The 19,035-nt window shown below is 42.5% G+C and overlaps 1 protein-coding gene across 10 annotated transcripts in view; it reads right to left on the bottom strand.

The window, feature by feature from the left end:
- Positions 1–2,613: 2,613 nt before the first annotated feature.
- inpp4ab (inositol polyphosphate-4-phosphatase type I Ab) overlaps positions 2,614–19,035 on the bottom strand; it is a 46,809-nt gene continuing 30,387 nt past the window's right edge. For 2 of the 10 annotated variants that reach the window (XM_048234375.1, XM_048234378.1), the window contains 11 exons: positions 18,857–19,035; positions 17,331–17,546; positions 16,368–16,740; positions 12,543–12,575; positions 12,072–12,244; positions 11,782–11,905; positions 11,110–11,377; positions 10,437–10,534; positions 10,220–10,332; positions 9,588–9,742; positions 3,010–6,612 (listed from right to left, as the gene is read on the bottom strand). The exon at positions 18,857–19,035 is cut by the window's right edge and continues 8 nt beyond it. In XM_048234375.1, the coding sequence (XP_048090332.1) occupies positions 6,432–6,612; positions 9,588–9,742; positions 10,220–10,332; positions 10,437–10,534; positions 11,110–11,377; positions 11,782–11,905; positions 12,072–12,244; positions 12,543–12,575; positions 16,368–16,740; positions 17,331–17,546; positions 18,857–19,035 (1,913 nt within the window). In that variant the 3' untranslated portion in view covers positions 3,010–6,431. Of the gene's footprint in view, positions 2,990–3,009; positions 6,613–9,587; positions 9,743–10,219; positions 10,333–10,436; positions 10,535–11,109; positions 11,378–11,781; positions 11,906–12,071; positions 12,245–12,542; positions 12,576–16,367; positions 16,741–17,330; positions 17,547–18,856 lie in introns of those variants that run through there. The other 8 variants (XM_048234385.1, XM_048234386.1, XM_048234381.1 and 5 more) reach the window with 7 other exon arrangements.

The following is a 19,035-nucleotide window of genomic DNA, read 5'->3' as shown; positions in this document are numbered from 1 at the left end:
TAGCAATGCACATTACTCATCTCTTTTTGCAGTTCAGAGAGTAAAAAAATGGATAATATGCCTTTGCCATTCTTTTTGACACCTGTGCCTCCTGACACATTTTAAAGAACCAGGGACACAATATGAAACTATGCAAAAGAACATTTCCAGTGTTTTACCCTTTTCATTGAAACAACAAAATTTGTATTTTAGTATATTCTTTATCTTCTACTGTCCTTACTGCTTAGTTGTGTTTTTATATTATATACTTTAATTACTCTTCTGCTGTTAAAGAATGTGTTTGTCTTGTATGTATGCTGCTGAGACCTTGAATTTCCCCTGGGGATCAATAAAGTATCTATCTATCTATCTATCTATCTATCTAACAGAGTGGACAGAACTCCACTTATCATCACTTTTAAGGTCTCTGAAAGTGGGCTTAATTCAGCTAAACAATGGCTGGAAATAGTGTCCACTTGACAACCTCTGTGAAGTGTTTTTGATGATGGTGCCTAGGTTCTGTGCCATCACAGTAATACTGTATTATTGTTAGCATCTATAATTGCAGAGTTATTTCTGGTATCAGTCTGAGTGATACAGAGTCAGTTCTGTTGTCCTGTTACATAAGGATTCCTATAATAAACCAGGCCCAGGATGGAGTGTGAAGCAAGGGCAGAGCAAGGGCAGTTTGGGGCAGATTCATACCCCCTTTTGCATACGTTTGCATGTAGGTTATGTTTATTTAGATTGTGCAAAAACAGTTGGTGAAATATGGTACATTACTGAAACCTCAGTATTAGACAGAATTAGTAATCTCTAGAATGAATTCAGTCACAAACAATAAACAACATAATTCCCATTACATCATATTCTCTTTTTAATGGCATATTATCGAAAGCATACATTACAGCAGAAATCTGACCTATACAGGTTTGTAAGAGAATAAAATTCACAATATGGTTCAGTGCAATAGAAATAAATAAATAAAAATACAGCTCCAATCTAAATAGGTTTTAGCAAGTGTCTTAAATTATGCACCACTATGATACTTGTAATGCAAAATATGCTCTATGGATAACCAAAGAATTTCAAGACAAAAATAATATATTTATACGCATAAAAAAATAACAGACACAGGTGGACGCACCACAATAACATCATATAGGCTGTTTCACAGTTCATGGTGAAGATGACCACACCTGGCCACTGTTGGTCACAATGGGACGTGAAGCTTGAGTATAAGCACAAGAGTAAGACACGTATATCCTCTATTGCCCAAGTTTAAATGCTTGCTTAATAATGCAATCTGCAGTTATGTTTCGATTTCATGAGCCAATGAGTTTTCATGAGATTCTGATTCTGATGTCATGAGCCAATCAAATGATACACCCCGCCTCTTTCCCTTCTGCAGCACCATGTTGATTGGCTGGGACTGTTCATGGTTCAGTGTGAGCCACTAGGTGTGTTTCCTATACATAGAGCCTTAGGGCTGTGTCCAAACACCACGCAGCAGCTAATGGAATGTGCAGAGCGAATTGTTGAACTTGACAAAAAAAGAAACAGAAAGGGATCAGAGTCGCGAACCGCACCTTTAATTTTTGTGTCACATGTTAAAGCACTGAAAAATACACAGACAAGTCTCACGCTGCGAGAGAAACAACAACAACAACAACAACAACGGCATGTTGAAGTGGACGCAGCGGGTGATGACCGAGAGCGCTTAATGTGTGACGGGAATGACAGCAGAGGTCTGAGGGAGGTTTACGCTCTATTACTGAATCAAGTGCAAAAATCAGACAGACAAAAGAATGGTTGCGTATCCTATGGAGTTTAAACAAACAAACAAACAAACAAACAAACAAAAATCATCACAAGTCATAACAGCTTGATGTTGTAATGGCTGAAAAACGTGAGGGTGTGTAAGCTAAGGGAGCAGAACAGGCCATTATGCAGATACTCAAGAGCCCTGGAATCTGAATAAGCCATGGGTACACCTGTTCTTTCTGTGCAGATATGGCGTAAGGCTACACTTCATATTCATAACATTCTGCCTTTCCATATTTCACTGAATGCTACATGTTTTCTATGGACTTCATACATGACTGATCTACTGTTACTGTTACTATTATGTTCTGACACAACTCACTGAGTCTATGGCAAGTCACACTGGCCAAGCAAATCCTCTGCACTGGCTACAGATTTATGTTATTTATGCTATATGTTTAACAGTGCACATATAGCAACATTTTAAAGACAGTCTGCATCCAATTTCTCAAAAAGCATTCTCCTTATAATATTTTAGCTTTTTATGTTATGATCTTACTATTCTTCTTTATACATTGTAGCTCATTGTATAGTATGTTATAACTGGATAGCTCTTCAGTCTTCAGTTTGGCAGTATACTCTGATGGTCAATCACTATACATACAGTATAAGTACTTTTGATCCAATAAAATATGATTGCATGTGAGCTTGACACTCTGTAAGCCACAATTTCTCTTCAGTGTTCCATAGTTTGACTGGTATGTATTTAGGAGAATGCAGTGTGTAAGGGCATCCATTTTAAACACACATATATATATACATATATATATATATATATATATATATATATATATATATATATATATATATATATATATATATATATATATATATTCCCTACAATGGATAGAATGCATTAAAACCAACCAGTGCAGATAACCGCACACAGGACTTCAGTGATTACAGCAGGAGCTAAAACATCTACATTTCACACACTGTTCTTTTTTCATCGTTTTGTGTCACTGGGCATATAAAGTGTGTGAGACTTTATGAACAGCATGAGATAATTGTGTGTGTGTGTGTGTGTGTGTGTGTGTGTGTGTGTGTGTCTCATCATGTGTCTACTTTGCCGTAGGTTCCCTCTGGAGGTCTGTAGTGCCTTGGAAAGGCCTTGAGTTGAAGTGAGTTAAAGGCGTACTTGCGACATCCCACGTTCTTCACCGTGTTCTCTCGCCGACAACCCTCACTAGGGGGAGAGGAGGAGGAGGAGGAGGAGGAGGAGGAGGAGGAGGAGGAGGAGGAGAGGACAGAGAGGATGACAGCAAGTGAAGAAAGAACAGAAAAAAGGACAACAACAGAGGACAACAACAGGGCAGCGTTAACGATGACAAACCAACAAAACATAAACAAAAATAATAAAGTATACAGCGCCAAATGGGCATGAGAGCACATGCGTGCGTAGGGACACACACACACACACACACACACACACACACACACACACACACACACACACACACAGAAGCCTTTATGCCAGCAGGGTAAATGTGTGGGGCAGAGGAACTAAAACCAATCCCTTCCTTTGCGGCTAGACATGGGAGGCTTACATGAGTTCATTCTCACAAGCCTCAGGACTCCAGCCTCAACTTGATCTGAACATCTTCCCCTGTGTCTAATGTTTATTTAATTACAGATCATTCATCAGCCAATGTGATGACCATGCATCAAGCTAAACGCAACATTTTAGTTAAACATGTCTCCAGGGCATTTACTGCACTATACCACAGGGGTGGAACCAAAGGGGCAAATGTTCACATTGTGCTTTAAATCCTCCCATAAGTCCCATTCCACAACCCCCTATAAGTCTGGGGTCAGTAAAAGGTTCAGTCATGCCTGACTGACGTCCCATTCCCACTGCATCTGACCCCAGTACACACACACACACACACAAACAGATATGGCCTGAGAACATTATAATGATAGACATGAAGAAAAAAAAAAAAAAAAAAAAAAACACTTATCATCAGCAAACATATTATTCCTAATATTTATATGTATATACTGCACAACAATATAAATATATTTTCTTAACAACTTAACAAGAAAAAACTTATCATTTGATTTTGAAATATAAGTACCGGTAAGAATATTGTCTATGATAGATCAAGAAACGAATAGGAAAAGTAAAAAACATCCAAATCCATATCTGAAAAAAAGTTCTTGCCACCACTAAACACAGAAGATGTATGACAAGCAAAAGTGCCCAGTATTTGTCCAGATGAACAAGCCTTGCCTCTGGAAAATAAGCCTTGCCGCTTGCCTCTGGAAAAGAAAGGGCCGGCCTATTCTTAAACATCTCATATTGCTATCAGTTATATCTGGGTTGAGTAAATCTGGAATCCCAGCAGGCTTCTGAAGCCTTTGTGAGCCACCATGGAAAGCTTTGACCAGCTCTATTGACTTAATAAAGCTCACACTACACTTATGTTTAAAATGAGCAATCCCTCACAAAAAGGACGGATTCTTTCACCACCACAGACCAGACCACCCAGCTAAAGTAGCGCGACTCCCGTGAGTCTGGCCGATCCCACTACGACGCAGAGGAACAGAGGTAGTTATAAACACGTCTTCTGATTTTGTACCTGATCTGAGGGAGAGCGGAAATCAAACTCAAGAGAAGACATTTCACAGGAGAAAAGAAAGAACAACACTGGATAGAGAACTGCATATAGTTCAGAGCTAATCATGTAAACAGTAGCATTGCAAATACTTCATACTCTACAATATTAAAACGGTGACTCCAGAAGACTCACTGTACAAATCTTGCATTTCATTCTAAAGAGATTCCTTTGAAACTCAAAACATCTCTGCCATGCAGCAAAACAAACTAGTCTCATTTATAGAAAAGCGCAAATCCATCAACCTTTCAAAGTGCAAACAAAGTGTATTATGTAATGATTGATGTAGACTATATCAATGTAAACATGTTTTTGGGCAAACATTTCTTAACAGACTGTTATCTATCAAGCTGAATATTGAATCTTGCTTAGGTTCATAATATCCAAAGACAGCAGTAAAGACTATAAAAGGATCCTCATTTCGTTAGGTACCTCATTTGATTTAGCTATGGCTACTGTCTAGGTTTTTACACACACACACAAATCATGGAGGAAACTTTGGCACTGTTTGACTGTTACCACACAGGTCTCTGGCTTGAATAGTTTTGGTTCATGGACTATTAGGGGTTTATCATTGGGAGAATCACTTGCAGAGATAGATGTCAATGTAAGACTTATGTGACACCGGGTGGATCACAAATATATATTTTGGCACAATAATAAATATATAACATATATCCTATATTACCACCTTCTCAAAACCAGGAAAAATAAATCTATCCAATTTCAAGACCAATGTCCTCGGAGTGGCTGACCTTAGAACTAGAAGCAGACAATACCTGCACTTTCATCTGAAGCCAGCAAATCAACAGATGCAAATATCAGTACAACAACAAAGCCAGTACAAAAATAATGAGCTATCCAACACATCATAACCTTCGCAGTGCCATTATTTTCCCCTGAAACACGTTACAATCTTATACAATCCTACCAAAAGCAGCCCTCACGTGAGGACGCAGACCATGGCAAGAACACCCGCTAACAATCCTACAAAAGTGCACGGTGAGTCAAGTGGAAGTTGAAACAGGAAGACGTTGAGAAAAGAAAGGAGCCATGAGCTTGGACATGAGCACACCCCTGGTCAGCCCTGGGACAGCGTGGGTGCGTGCGTGCGTGTGTGGGCAGCTGTCGGACTGTTCAAGCTCCGTACGCCTGACTTAACTCGATGCTTGACTTCATCTTGAATCATGAACACATGCGGAAGACAAAGGCAGAGGCAAGCAACACAGGAAATATCCACTACCTGAATGCATAAAGAAATTACAACTAAATAAATGTATAAATATAAAAACCAACATATCTGATATATATCTGTATAAAGCCAGCAGCCAGCAAAATGCACTGGCAAAAGTCTTAAAAGCCATTATTACAACAACACAAGAAAAGACTGAATGCATATATCAATGATATAATACCATAACTCATCCTTTAAAATATCTCCATGTAGGTTATTTCTTCCCCATGAAATGAGTGGAATATTCGTTTGTGTTCTTGTTGTTCTCTACAAATGATTTTACAAATGCATCACTTGCGGCTTGCGTTTCTATCCTGCAGCCATCTCGAGGAGGTGAGATAAGACGATGGGAGCCACGGTGACCTCCAGGGGGCAGCAATGCCCTGCCCTGTCCTGCACGTCAGCCCAGCGCGAGGCGTCCAGAGAGCGAGGGCCACAGGGTGGTGCTCTGGCAGAGTGAGGTTGTCGCCGAAGCCGAAACCGAAACGGAAAGGGAGGGAGGGAGGGCAAAACCCCCGCCTGCCCGCCCGCCTTGAGTGAGAATTGTCTGACCTTTTTTTTTTTTTTGTTTTGTTTTTGCCTCTGAGCGTCGTGGTGACATAGCAGGGAGAACACGGACAGAAGAAAAAGATGGGGACAGAGAGAGAGAGAGAGAGAGGGGGAGAAGGAGAGAGAGAGAGAGAGTGAGAAGGAGAGAGGGGGAGAGAAAGATAGAGAGAGAGAAAGATAGATAGATAGATAAAGAGAGAGAGAGAGAGAGAGAGAGAGAGTATTGGTCAGTTGTAGCGGAGCTTGGCCAGGAAGAAGGCCACGCTGAGGAAGAGCCAGACGAAGAGCAGGTTGGGGCTAAAGGCCAGCAGGGGGAGGGAGTAGAACAGGGCGGGGTCCAGTCGGAGGTCCCGCACCGGCAGCACGCCACTCAGGTTCTTCTGGGTCACCCCCTCCCTCGTCCCAATGCTGCGGAGGAGAGCAGGAGGAGGAGGAGGAGGAGGAGGCGCACAGGGAGCCGAGGAGAGAGGAGGAGAGGAGGGAGGGAAGAAATCAAAAGAGAAGGAGAGGAAGAAAGAGGATGGCAAGCGAAAGAGGCCAAAATAGAGAGGAAGAGATGGCCGGGGATTGGTGGAATAAAACAGAGGAGAAAACAGATGGAGAGAACACATGCACACAGAGGGAGGGAGGGATGGAGAGGGTCTCAGAAGAGGGGAAGGAGAAATGAATGGCACCAGTGTGGTGGCCACAAAAACACCAGGGGAGATTGTGGATACATGGAGAAAGCAAGGTGAGGAACAAGGGGCGAGCCAAGTATAACAACAACAAATAAAACCACAGAGGAAAAGTATCCATGGAAGAAAAGAAATCCGCTCACACAAAATAACATGGGCCACCAGGGGGAGACAAAAGCCATCACAAAACATAATACAAAAAAATACAAAAATAACAAAACAGTATGGAGCAACACACAAACATCATAGATGACAGACAGGAAGAGAAAAAGAGAATCAAAGGAAAACATTGAGTGGTCTGCATCTTAGTCATAGAAAGAAAACAGAGAGAGAAACTGCAGCAGTTTGTGTGTGTACTAGCAGCAGAGCAGCACAGCGGCGATGGTGGTCCATGCACCCCCATAACCCCCGAGAGAGAGAGAGAGAGAGGGAGAGGGAGAGGGAGAGAGAGAGAGAGAGAGGAGAGGGAGAGAGAGAGAAAGGAGAGAGAGAGGAAGAGAGAGAGAGAGAAAAAGGGAGAGAGAGGGAGAGAGAAAGAGAAAGAGAGAGAGAGAGAGAGAGGTAGGAAGGGGTGGGGAACACTCACTCACAGGACAGGGGGTGCAACCCAACCAGGCCATGCAGCGCGAGCTTGCCTCACTTTTATCCCCCAGCATGCAACAGGCATACAGCCCCTGCTGGACAGCCCGGGGGGGCAAAACAGGGCAAGGCAGGGCAGGGGCAAGGGTCGAGGGGGACAGAGTGGTGACAGCTTCATGGAAACCCTGGCAGGCGATGGCGACCACTCCGTCCCCGACAGGACATTCTCCCCCTCCACTCCGCCTCGCTCACCCACAGCCCCCTGGAGGAAGACTCCTGGAGGAAGACTCCTGGGGTGGACGCTGGACAGAATGGGAGCACGGATGCTGAGCGAGCTCCAAGGACAGAGGGGTAGAGCAGGGACGCTTGACAACTACAGGACATTCACAGCAGTGCAGACATTTGTGTGTGTGTGTGCCTGTGTGTGAGAAACCGCTCAACATAGACATAAACAAAGCTTTATCTGTGTGTGTATAGTTTATAGCTTTCTACATAACAGTGCCGGGGTGCGTATGTGTAGAGTGATGCAGTACTCTTCAGTGCTGAACATCAACAGAGAGGGTCAAATGTGGACCATGCAGTGGAGCATGATTCCATCAGGCAAGGATGCACTGATTCCCCTGACACCAGAGTCCCTCCCCAGGCCCAAAACACCCCCACAGAGAGAGACACCAGAGTCCCTCCCCAGGCCCAAAACAGCCCCTACTCCCCACAGAGAGAGACACCAGAGTCCCTCCCCAGCCCCAAAACAGCCCCTATTCCCCCCACAGAAAGAGACACCAGAGTCCCTCCCCAGCCCCAAAACAGCCCCTACCCCCTCCACAGCTTGTGCACTGGAGCTTCAGCTGCTTGATCCCTGTGCGTGGAGACTCCTAACGGGGTGTGCGGGTGCGGGGGTGAGGTGGTGTGGGTGTGTGCAGTGATATGGAACAGCACATGAGAGAAGCTGAGTCATGGAGTGGACCGACGACAAGACTGAGAGCTGCACAAGCATTCGTCAGCAGCTGAGGACACTGCACAGACACACTGAGCCAGCGCACATACCCCCACACACACACACACAGACAGGGGAAAATTACACAAGGAGGAAGTGCTAACTCCAGAGGATCGAGCAGAGACTACTACAGGGGTAGGCGTCAGGATTTCCAGCTGGTTGTGCTACGTTAAGAATGTGGTAGGACACAGAGGAAGTACTTCAAATGCTTCATAGATATAAGGGAACACTTTAAATGATTTAAATGAGTCATTCATTAAACTATGATACCTGGTTACAGTGCAGTTCTAATGCTTTTGATGAACTCAATTCAGTGTTTTCAGCTCAGAGCTGCAACTGATCGTTTCAGTCAACGGTGCAAAATAGGGAACAACTGGGACTTGAACTCCAGACGCTACCAAAAGGCAACTCATTCTAGAGATTATATAACCAGTGAGCAGCATGATGCATCTATAAATCCATCAGCTGCAAAAAAAAGCATGATTAAACTGATAATTCTGCTCTGATCAGAGTCATCTACAGCATGTACGACTCAAACTCCCTGACAAATACAAAGACCCCCACAATCTATCTGCACAGTACTTTGTTTAGAATTTCTATGTTGTTAGTCTCTTGAGTCTAACAAACCTTCAAGGACGGGTTTTATTATTAGTAATAATAAAAGAATGTCTCATTAGTTCAAGGGGTCTGTGTTCCTAAGAGGCTTCCAGGAGTTCTGTTCACAAAATATACTAATACCTATTCATTTGGTATTGATGCTTTTATCCAAAGCGACTTACATATTTCAATTATTACAAGGGCCAGTCTCCCCAGAGCTGCTCAGGGCTAAGTGCCTTGCTCAAGGTCACAAGGGCGGCAGCCGGGAATCGCGCCTATTACCTCATTTTCCTCACCCCTGTTACCCATGAGCCTCTTTTCTTTTCTCTGATTGTCTAACCCTCTGTGAAGCGCCATGAGACATGTGTAATGTTTTGGCGCTCTATAAGCGAAATTAAATTGAAATTGAAATCGTATGCTAGAATAGTGGCATGAAGGGGGGAGCGGTTGAGTCTACCAGATGTACAGCGCCCCCTTCCCTGCAGTTGGCACTTTCTCCGGCACTTTCTCTGAGCAGGTGTGTTGTGCGGAGGTCTTACCTGCGCATGCAGTCGAGGGCCTGCGTGAAGACCTGGGGCGCCATGCCGTGCTCATGCTGCAGGATCAGACACTGCTCCAGGGTCACTGACATGGCCGTGCGGTCCTTGGCGCTCTTGCAGCTGGTGAAGCGCACGCCATTTAGCCGTCGGCAGATCTAATCGAGAGAGAGAGAGAGAGTGTGTGTGTGTGTGTGTGTGTGTGTGTGTGTGTGTGTGTGTGTGTGTGTGTGTGTGTGGGGGGCAGAAAGGGGAGAAAATGAGATGTTAGCATATAGGGCTAACTGTTTGTTCCCATGACAACTACATAATTCCAGCAATTAAAAATTCCCATGCAGTTAGCATTAACATCGAGGGAACAACAACTGAAAACTCAATGAGACGCCTTGTTTTCAAGAAGAGAGAATGTTGTGAATAGATGATTAAAAAGACTGCTGCCATTTATGACACAATCCTGCAAGTAATGTATAACAACAACAACAACAACCACTAATTGTGGAAAACCAATAACTGAATAATGTGCCCTCTGTTCTATACCTGGTCTGACTGCCTGTCTTAAGAGGCAGTTTACTGCTTCCTCGACCCCAACTACTGCTGCCTGCCACAGGATGTGATGCTTCCGCAGCCCCACCTACCTCTGCGGCCTGCCACAGGATGTCCACGTTCTTGTTCTTCCTTGCATGCACGTTCTGCCCAAGGAACCGTAGCAGCTCTGGAAGACACGTCTGACTCCGGGATCGGGGCAAACCTGCGGAACCGGAGCGATAATGACCCAAACTCGCAAAACAAGATCTGATAGGCGTTGAAGTGATCATATGATTCTGCCCAGTGACCCTCTACTGTATGACTCACAGTCCTCAGGTAAGACTTCTTTGAACTGCTCGTGGTAGGAGTTGAGGCGGGACAGGCTCTCCAGGTTGATGATCTCCTGTAGGGACGTGTCTCCAAACCTACCAACAGAGAGCCAGAATAAACTGAGTCACAGCAGCACAACAACTACTGTTTAAACAGCTGTTTACATCAAGAGCGACACCTTTAAACTGGGTCACAGCAGCACAACAACTACTGTTTAAACAGGCGTTTACATCAAGAGCGACACCTTTAAACTGAGTCACAGCAGCACAACAACTACTGTTTAAACAGCTGTTTACATCAAGAGCGACACCTTTAAACTGGGTCACAGCAGCACAAAAATCACTGTTTAAACAGCTTTTCACAACAAGAATGACACCTTTAACGATAACTGTAAGTGACTCTGATGATTTATGTTGTTATCATTATAGTTTATGTGTAGATGTTGTCATTCATATTATAATGGACGATAAGAACACATAGGTCGGCTTGGCTCTAGTAAATTCTTCATGGGGAATCGCAATAATAAAAAACAAAGCTTTCCACTCAGGCTCTGCTCATTTGTTAGTGGGGAACCCCGATAATAACGCATGACTCCTCTGCTCATTTGTTAGTGGGGAACCCCGATAATAACACAACTCTTCCGCTCATCCCCAATTTGTTCCGTACTCACTTCTCGGCGAGCGTCTGCTGCTCGTTGATGCCGACGTTAAAGAGCACCGGCTGGACCCTCAGCAGCATCCCGTTCTGGATCTCCCGTGGCAACGCGTCAAACAGGGTCCCTGGCAACGGGATGCGGACGTTGAAGCCGTCACGGTTGCCAGTGATGACGGGCAGCATGTCGGGGGCCGCGCCTGAGCTGGCCTGCGTGACCTTGAAGGTCACGTTCCGAAGATCGTTGACGCCGACGCTCATGTCCTCCAGCATGGAGAGCTCCTCGCCTGAGACACACACACGCACTGTAAAACACCCCTAAATATACAGTTGTGTCCATCTGTCCTGATGGTGAGAGGCTTTTAGGTAAGTGTGTGTAACAGACAGGCTGCACCAGACATATAACCTGGTGCTCTCTGCTCATAGAGTGTCTGCTACAACAATTAGCTTCCATTATAATCAATGGAACTGGCTACACCAGAAGTGATAGTGGTGCGTCCATTTTAAAAATCTATGACTAGTTTTATGCTCTGTGAACAAAGAACTACAATTGTGAACCCGGTGTAGCCTGGGATTAAGATTAAGTGCTTTTAGGTAAGTGTGTGTAGAGTAAGTGTGTGTAAGTGGGTAAGGGTGTGTAAGTGGATAAGTGTGTGTAAGTGGGTAAGTGTGTGTAAGTGGCTATGCCCACCGTAGGTACTAAGGAGACTCTCAAACTGAGCTAGGAGGCCGATGGTGTAGAGCTGCCTCAGAAAACCGTCGTCACGGAGACAGTTCCTCAGCTTGATGATAAAGCCACAGATTAAAGCTGTGAGCTGCAAAGAGATAAGGAGAGAGGAGTGAATTGGACTTCAATATCATTAAATGTGTGTGTGTGTGTGTGTGTGTGTGTGTACATATCAGTATAGGAAACAGAAAAAAAGTATTATTATTTTTACCAAAATCTTCAGTGCCAAGTGTAATATGAGTGAGTGGGCCTACCGTCTGGCAGAAGACCACGTCCCTGCGGTACTGCAGGCCCAGGTCCAGTGCGATGGTGGGGGCGGTGTCCTGCATGAGCAGGAACACCATGGACTTCTTGGCCTTGTCACTCATCATGGCCACACACTCCATCAGGGTGGTCAGCAGTGGGTACAGAGCCTCACTCCACTCACCTTACACACACACACACACACACACACACACACACACACACACACACACACACACACACACACACACACACACACTTAGGATACAGATAGCACTCTAAAAAGTCAACCATAACATCTATTACTTTCTTGAGAGGATAGCTTATCTTATGTCTATATCTTATAACGTTCTCTATGAGTGTTCTCTAATTTACTCTATGTAAAACATACATAGAATGACAAAGAATGGAGGCAGTGTGACATTTAGCAGAAGCACTGCGGGCAAAGACACAGAAGCAGGAAGGGGGGGAAGCACTCTTACCTGCGGAGGCCTCCTCGCCTGCTGGACTGCCATCTAGAGGAGTGGAGTGGAGGCGCATCATGCATGGTTAAGACACGCAACAGAGAGAACATGGCAACACAAATAGCACAGCTTAGCCTGGCCTGTGGGTCACACAGGAAAGCCACTAACATAAACGACTAGGCCGCAGAGCATCGACATCACACTAATAAGCACCAAAGTCTGCACTCAGTAGCTAAAACACACTGATCAGAACTAGGCCAGTGGGAGAAATGCACAAACACCAAATTAGTTATACTCATATCAATCTCAACTACAGTACACTACTATTTTGATACATGATTGCGTCAAAATCGCTATTTTTTAAAACACTAAGAAGGCTCGACACAACCTGAAACTTTGATCGAAGTATCATCAGTGTCTCTACACATGAACTTGAGCATTGAGAACATTGTTTGTGTACACAGAGTTTACTAAAAGAAAGGTTTTGAACAATTCACTTGGTTTTTCTGCTCGTCGCCATCTTGCCAGAGTGAGTTGTCCAAAACCTTTCTTTTTAGTAAATTATGTGTACACGAACAATGTTCTCAATGCTCGAGTCCATGTGTACAGACACTGATGATACTTCGATCGAAGTTTCAGGTTTCAGTTCCCATTCAACAAGCCATTTGATCCGAAAACGACAACACGGATAAACTTAAAAGTGGCGCTTCGGACGTAATTATGCTTTTAAACGAAAGTAAGGGTACATCCACAAAAACACGCTAGGATGCTTGGCGAAAGTTAAGCTTTTAACTTGCCCTGCATTATCCACCAAAAACATGTGAAAGTATAAATAAATAATAAAACTATATCATTTTATAATTATAAATAACATGGAGCCTTATCAAACCTGAGCATCCTTTTCCAGCTATCTGTCTTAAAGAATCTTTGGCTTTTGGATGGACAGTTCTCATGATGCATGTTACGTGTAAAGTTTGAGGACCACGGTGGAAAAAAGCCTCTGGGATTTATTGTGTTTTCATTCTTTGTGATTTTTAAATGTAAACAATCACTGTACTGCAGAATCCTATGTGCTTTTGAAAATCATCTAATAAACTCAATCAATCAATCAATTAATCAATCAATCGAGCTATGCTGGCCAGTTGTGGAGTACTGCTCTCAGTGAGCACAACGACAGATTTCAGATCTCCTTTCACTGAACCTCGCTGACCTCTACCATACGAGCTTCTGGAGTTTCGCAATACTGCACCGCAGAGAGCCATCACACACAATCCTTTCTCTGCACTGAGGCTCAGCCGCTGAGCCAGAATCAATAGCCAGTCCACCCAGGAAAATGCACGGCTGGCCTGTCACACAGCGGATATATGGCTGATATAACATGTGCTTGCCTTGCCCGCAGGCAGGCAGGGAGGCCGACAGCATCGGTACAACTGACCGGGAGACTGAAACTGAGATCGGACAGGGAAACTGAGACGAAGCTGATGCAAGACCTCAGTGAAGACAACAGTCAGGAGGATGCACCGCATCCAAATGACTACATTCAGTGGAGCCCTGCTATGGAAGACTTAATTCACACATGGGAGATTCACATTGCATTGAATCACACACGCACACACAAATATACACAAAACATCATGAGAAACAAACACAATTTCATGATACAGATCAAATGAGCAGGCTGGGTAATTATTCCATATTTAACCACTTCTATTTAATCCTGAGAGAACATAATCTTTGTTTGATATTCTGACGATATTACTGTGCAAACAGGACATTAAAATGTCAGAAATGTAAATGATGCATCAGGGTCAGTGAACGTTTCAGATGTGCAAATATGGCACGTTTGATGTGCTACATGCAAAGCGCTAAGTGGAGAGAGTGAGGAGCAGAGGAGAGAAGGAGTAGAGATAAAATAAAGTCTAAGGCTCGGAAATAAAATAAAGAGAATCTAAAACAAAACAAAATGAATAAAGTCTAAGGAAACAAAACAAAAATAAAGATAAAAAATAAAGGCTCTAAAACAAATGAAAATAAAAATAAAATACAAAACAAGGAAAAGAATAAGTCTAAAGGAAACATTTAAAAGAATAAAGAAATCACAAAACAAAACAAGAAATAAAATAAGTCTAGGCTCAGGCTAAAAACAAATCAAAAGATAAAATTTCTAGAAACAAAATAAAGATAAAAGTCTAGAAACAAAATAAAATGAAATCATAAAACAAATAAAGATAAATCTCAAAAAACAAAACAAGGCACAAAATAAAGATAAAAGTCTAGGAAGGCAAAACAAAATAAAAGATAAAAGTCTAAAACAAATAAAAGAATAAAGAAATCTAAAAACAAAACAAATAAAATAAAATCTAAAACAAAATAAAAAAAATAAAATCTCATAAAACAAAATAAAATAAAGTCAAAAAACAAATAAAATAAAGATAATCTAAAGGGCTACAAAAATAAAATAAAAAATGCTAAAACAAAATAAAATAAATTAAAAGTAAAACAAAATAAAAATAAAAATCTGAAACAAGAAATAAAATAAAGAAATATAAAACAAATAAAATAATAAATCTAGAAACAAAATAAAATAAAGAAATATAAAACAAAATAAAATAAAATTAAAACAAAACAAAATAAAATAAAATCACAAAACAAAATAAAATAAAGGAAATAAAAACAAAATAAAATAAGTGTAAACAAAACAAAATAAAATAAAGTCTAAAAGATAACAAAATGGAAAATAAGGCTCAAAACAAGGAATAAAGATAAAAAATCTAAAACAAAGTAAATATAAAGAAATAAAATAAGTGGTCTAGAAGGAAATAAAAATAAAATAAAATATAAAGAAATCTAAAACAAAATAAAAGATAAAATCTAAAACAAAATAAAGATAAATATAGGAAACAAAATAAAAGATAAATGTAAAACAAAAATAAAAGATAAAGTGTAAAAAACAAAACAAAATAAAGATAAAGTCTAAAACAAAACAAAATAAAATAAAATATAAAACAAAATGGAAAATAAAGTCTGTAAAGGAAACAAAATAAAATAAAGAAATCCTAAAAACAAAACAAAATAAAATAAAAAGTCTAAAACAAAATAAAATAAGTCTCAAAAACAAAATGAAATGGATCATGAAACAGGAATAAAAGATAAAGTGTAAAACAAAACAAGGAATAAAATAAAGTCTAACAAGGCGAAAACAAAACAAGAACAAGGAACAAAATAAAATAAAGAAGTCTAAGAAACAAAACAAAACAAAATAAAATAAAGAATCCCAAAACAAAATAAAGATAAAGTGTGAGGAGCAAGGTAAAGATAAGTGTGAGGAACAAGGGTAAGGATAAAATAAAAGTGCAGGAGCAGGAGTAGAGATGAGAGTGCAGGGCAGGCCTCAAACACAGGTGAGATCAAAACACATGTACACACTTTACAAAGCTAGGACATGCTATACAAGAGAGGAGAGAGAGAGAGACACAGAGAGAGAGTGATGTGATCAGACAGACAGTGTTGAGAATACTGATGATTAAGGGGTTGGAGTAGTGCTGAAAACTCATTCAGTGAACAACTAGCTCTAGTGCTGACGTTGCATTTATCATTTTTCAAAACTCTGGACATGCTACATGGTATGCTTTGTATGTATTGTCATGGGGACTTTGGTATACCAGACATAATGCTATGCTGGGGATTATTTCTAATGCAACAAGATAACTCTATTCAATGCTAAATAAAAGTCTATAATGGAGACCAATTCTGCCTTGTGAAGAACTGTAGATGAATAAATGAATAAATGCAAATAAATAAATATGTGCAGAAAACAGAAAATAAGAGCGGAAAAAAACCTACAGTTAGCAGAGTTTCTATTAGAACCCGGGTGGCATGCAACGGGAACGGCAGGCAGTGAGGATGATGATGATGATGATGATGAAGATGACGATGGTGATGAGAGTGACCTCTGGTACAGGTCTGGCGGCTGTACATGCTGGGAGGAGGGTAATGACGATGACGAGGAGGAAGAGGAAGAGTCCTCGGTGGAGATGGGGTTGATCCAGAAGGCTCGCGTCTTCTCGTTACCTTTCTTAGGGGTGGTGCCGCCCTGCAGGTCGCACTGCGCCATGTCCTCACTGCTGTCGCTGTGCAGACGCTCCTTCTGGAGCAGCTTGTCCACACGCTGGATTATACACTCCAGACTCTTGTCTACGTTCAGCCACACCTTCTCCTGGAAACACACACACGCATATAAACACATACGCACACACACAAAAACAGCTTCTTTAAATGCACAGGGGTAAGTTTCATTCCACTGCTTGTTACGACTCTGGAAGTCATAAAACGGTAAGTTTGGAAACGGACACTTCGGTTGCGGTTCAATTTTTATGAAATCTGACAAGAAAAACTCCAACTGTAATCAGAGAATTTAGTTACATAACAGATTTAATCAGATCGAAATCGAATACTCCAGGATATCATGTTCGATACCGTGCGGACACTATTCTCTTTTTAACGTTACAATTGAACATTAAGGCGAGGCAAGCGGCAGCGGCAAACATAACGCAACGCTCAGACCATAATACGTTTTATCTCATTCCTAAGCAACACAAACGGTTTGTCCACTGAATACGCTCGCGTTGCGCTTTGAAAGTTGAACCAAGTTCAACGCTCAGCTTGTTCAACGCTCAGCTTGTTCAACGCTAGCGTTACGCCAGCGTTGCCACTGTTCCGCTGCCGAACCATAGAGAACAATAGGAAACCTGATGCTTGCCGCTGGCTAATGTGATCCCCGCCTAACTGAGACTGTGGCCTCCTTACCCACTCCTCCTCATGCCAGTCCACATGCAGCGAGGTTCGGCTGTTGCTGCCACTCCACTTGGCCAGTAGCGTGTCCTGGTCGTTGCGCAGCACCACCTGCTCTGCGTCGGCCGAGGGCGACACCTTGGAGGCGATGTACTCCGGCCGCGCTGCGTTCAGGGCCTGGATGGCCGACGCCAGCAGCTTACAGTCGCACACCGTCACCAGCTGCCGTGTCTGAGGGAAACCCAACAGTTACCATCCCCTTCTGCTCACTAGCCTACACGCTGCCTTACCCTGAAATGGCAGCCCTGTAGCCTAGCTATGCTACACGCTGCCTTACCCAGATTACATGGCTACACATATTCTCTGCCGTGATCTAAAGGACACAGTTTAACCCTGCTGGAAAAAAAACTTACCTTTAAAAAAAACAAAAAAAAAACACTTAAGGTGGTTTGCTGGTTGACCAGCTTGTTTGACCACCCTATGATGGTTGACCAACTAGACCAGCAAAACTCTTGCGAAAACCTACCTTCAGTTGGTTTACCCAGCTTACGATGGTAATTCAGTTTTGCTTGTTATACCACCTCAAGCAGGTCATTTTAGCTGGTGTTGCTGGTCTTACATGGCTGGTTTAACTGGCCATGCCAGCTTATGTTGGTCATTCTAGGAAACCAGCATGACCATTTTACACCAGCAATGTCAAGCTTGGCAGGCTGGTCAACAGCATGAACATCTTACACCAGCTGTATCCCACATGATGGGCTGGTCACACCAGCATGACCACCTTCCTCAGATGGTCATGCCAGCATTTCCACCTGGTGGCCCAACCAGCTACACCAGCAAGAACTGGAAGAAAACCAGCAAAGAGCAGCGAAAACCAGCATAATCTGGTTTCTAACTGTTTTTTTTTTCAGCAGGGAATACACGGACTGAAGTGCAGAGCAATCAATTATCCCCTCGGACGATCAATAAGGCTCTTACAACCAGCCATGTGATCAATACTCCACTGGGTCAAGAGGACTAAAGGCCAGCTTCAAGGAAATGATGACTAGGGAAGGAACTGCTCTCAGGATGTTACAAGTAAGAAGAGAAGCATTACATTGAGAGGATATACCTACATGCAGTAATACATTATTTCATTACTATTCTTGCTTCTTGCGTCATCTTGCCTGCTACTTTGCCTCATCTGTGGAAATCTTATACTGAAATAGAAGCCCACACTAGCCTACATACATTAGAATAGATTTCTTTAAATTAAGGAAGGTTGTCTTTTGTCATTTATTTTGGAAACAAATGGGCCAGCCTTTTAAAAAATTACCATCACTAATTCAAACAAGATATTAATCCTTTATCTGATCACATCTGACCAACTCGTTGGTTATTGAGGATTTACCAAGAAAAAATGACCTATTGATCAGGAAGAAGAAACTGTTTAATAAAGACCGAATAAACGTCCAATGATGCTTAATTCAGACTTTGTTGAACCCTAATATACTAATACATATATTAGTTTTGTATTAATGTTCCTTGGCCAGAGGGCTCACCTTGTCGGCCAGGATGGCGAGGGTCCTCTCCAGGCCGTTTGCGGAGCGCTCCTTGGCAGCGCGGGACAGCCGCTCCGTGTAGTAGCTGACCTGGGTCTTCAGGGTGTTGATGTGAGCGATGATCTCTTTTGCGCGGACGATGTCCTGAGGGATGTAGACTATGGACTGGGAGCTGGAGA

The sequence above is a fragment of the Alosa alosa genome, chromosome 23 (genome assembly GCF_017589495.1).
Source record: "Alosa alosa isolate M-15738 ecotype Scorff River chromosome 23, AALO_Geno_1.1, whole genome shotgun sequence".
Classification (NCBI taxonomy): Eukaryota; Metazoa; Chordata; class Actinopteri; order Clupeiformes; family Clupeidae; genus Alosa; species Alosa alosa.
This window is presented reverse-complemented; position numbering and strand designations above follow the sequence as displayed.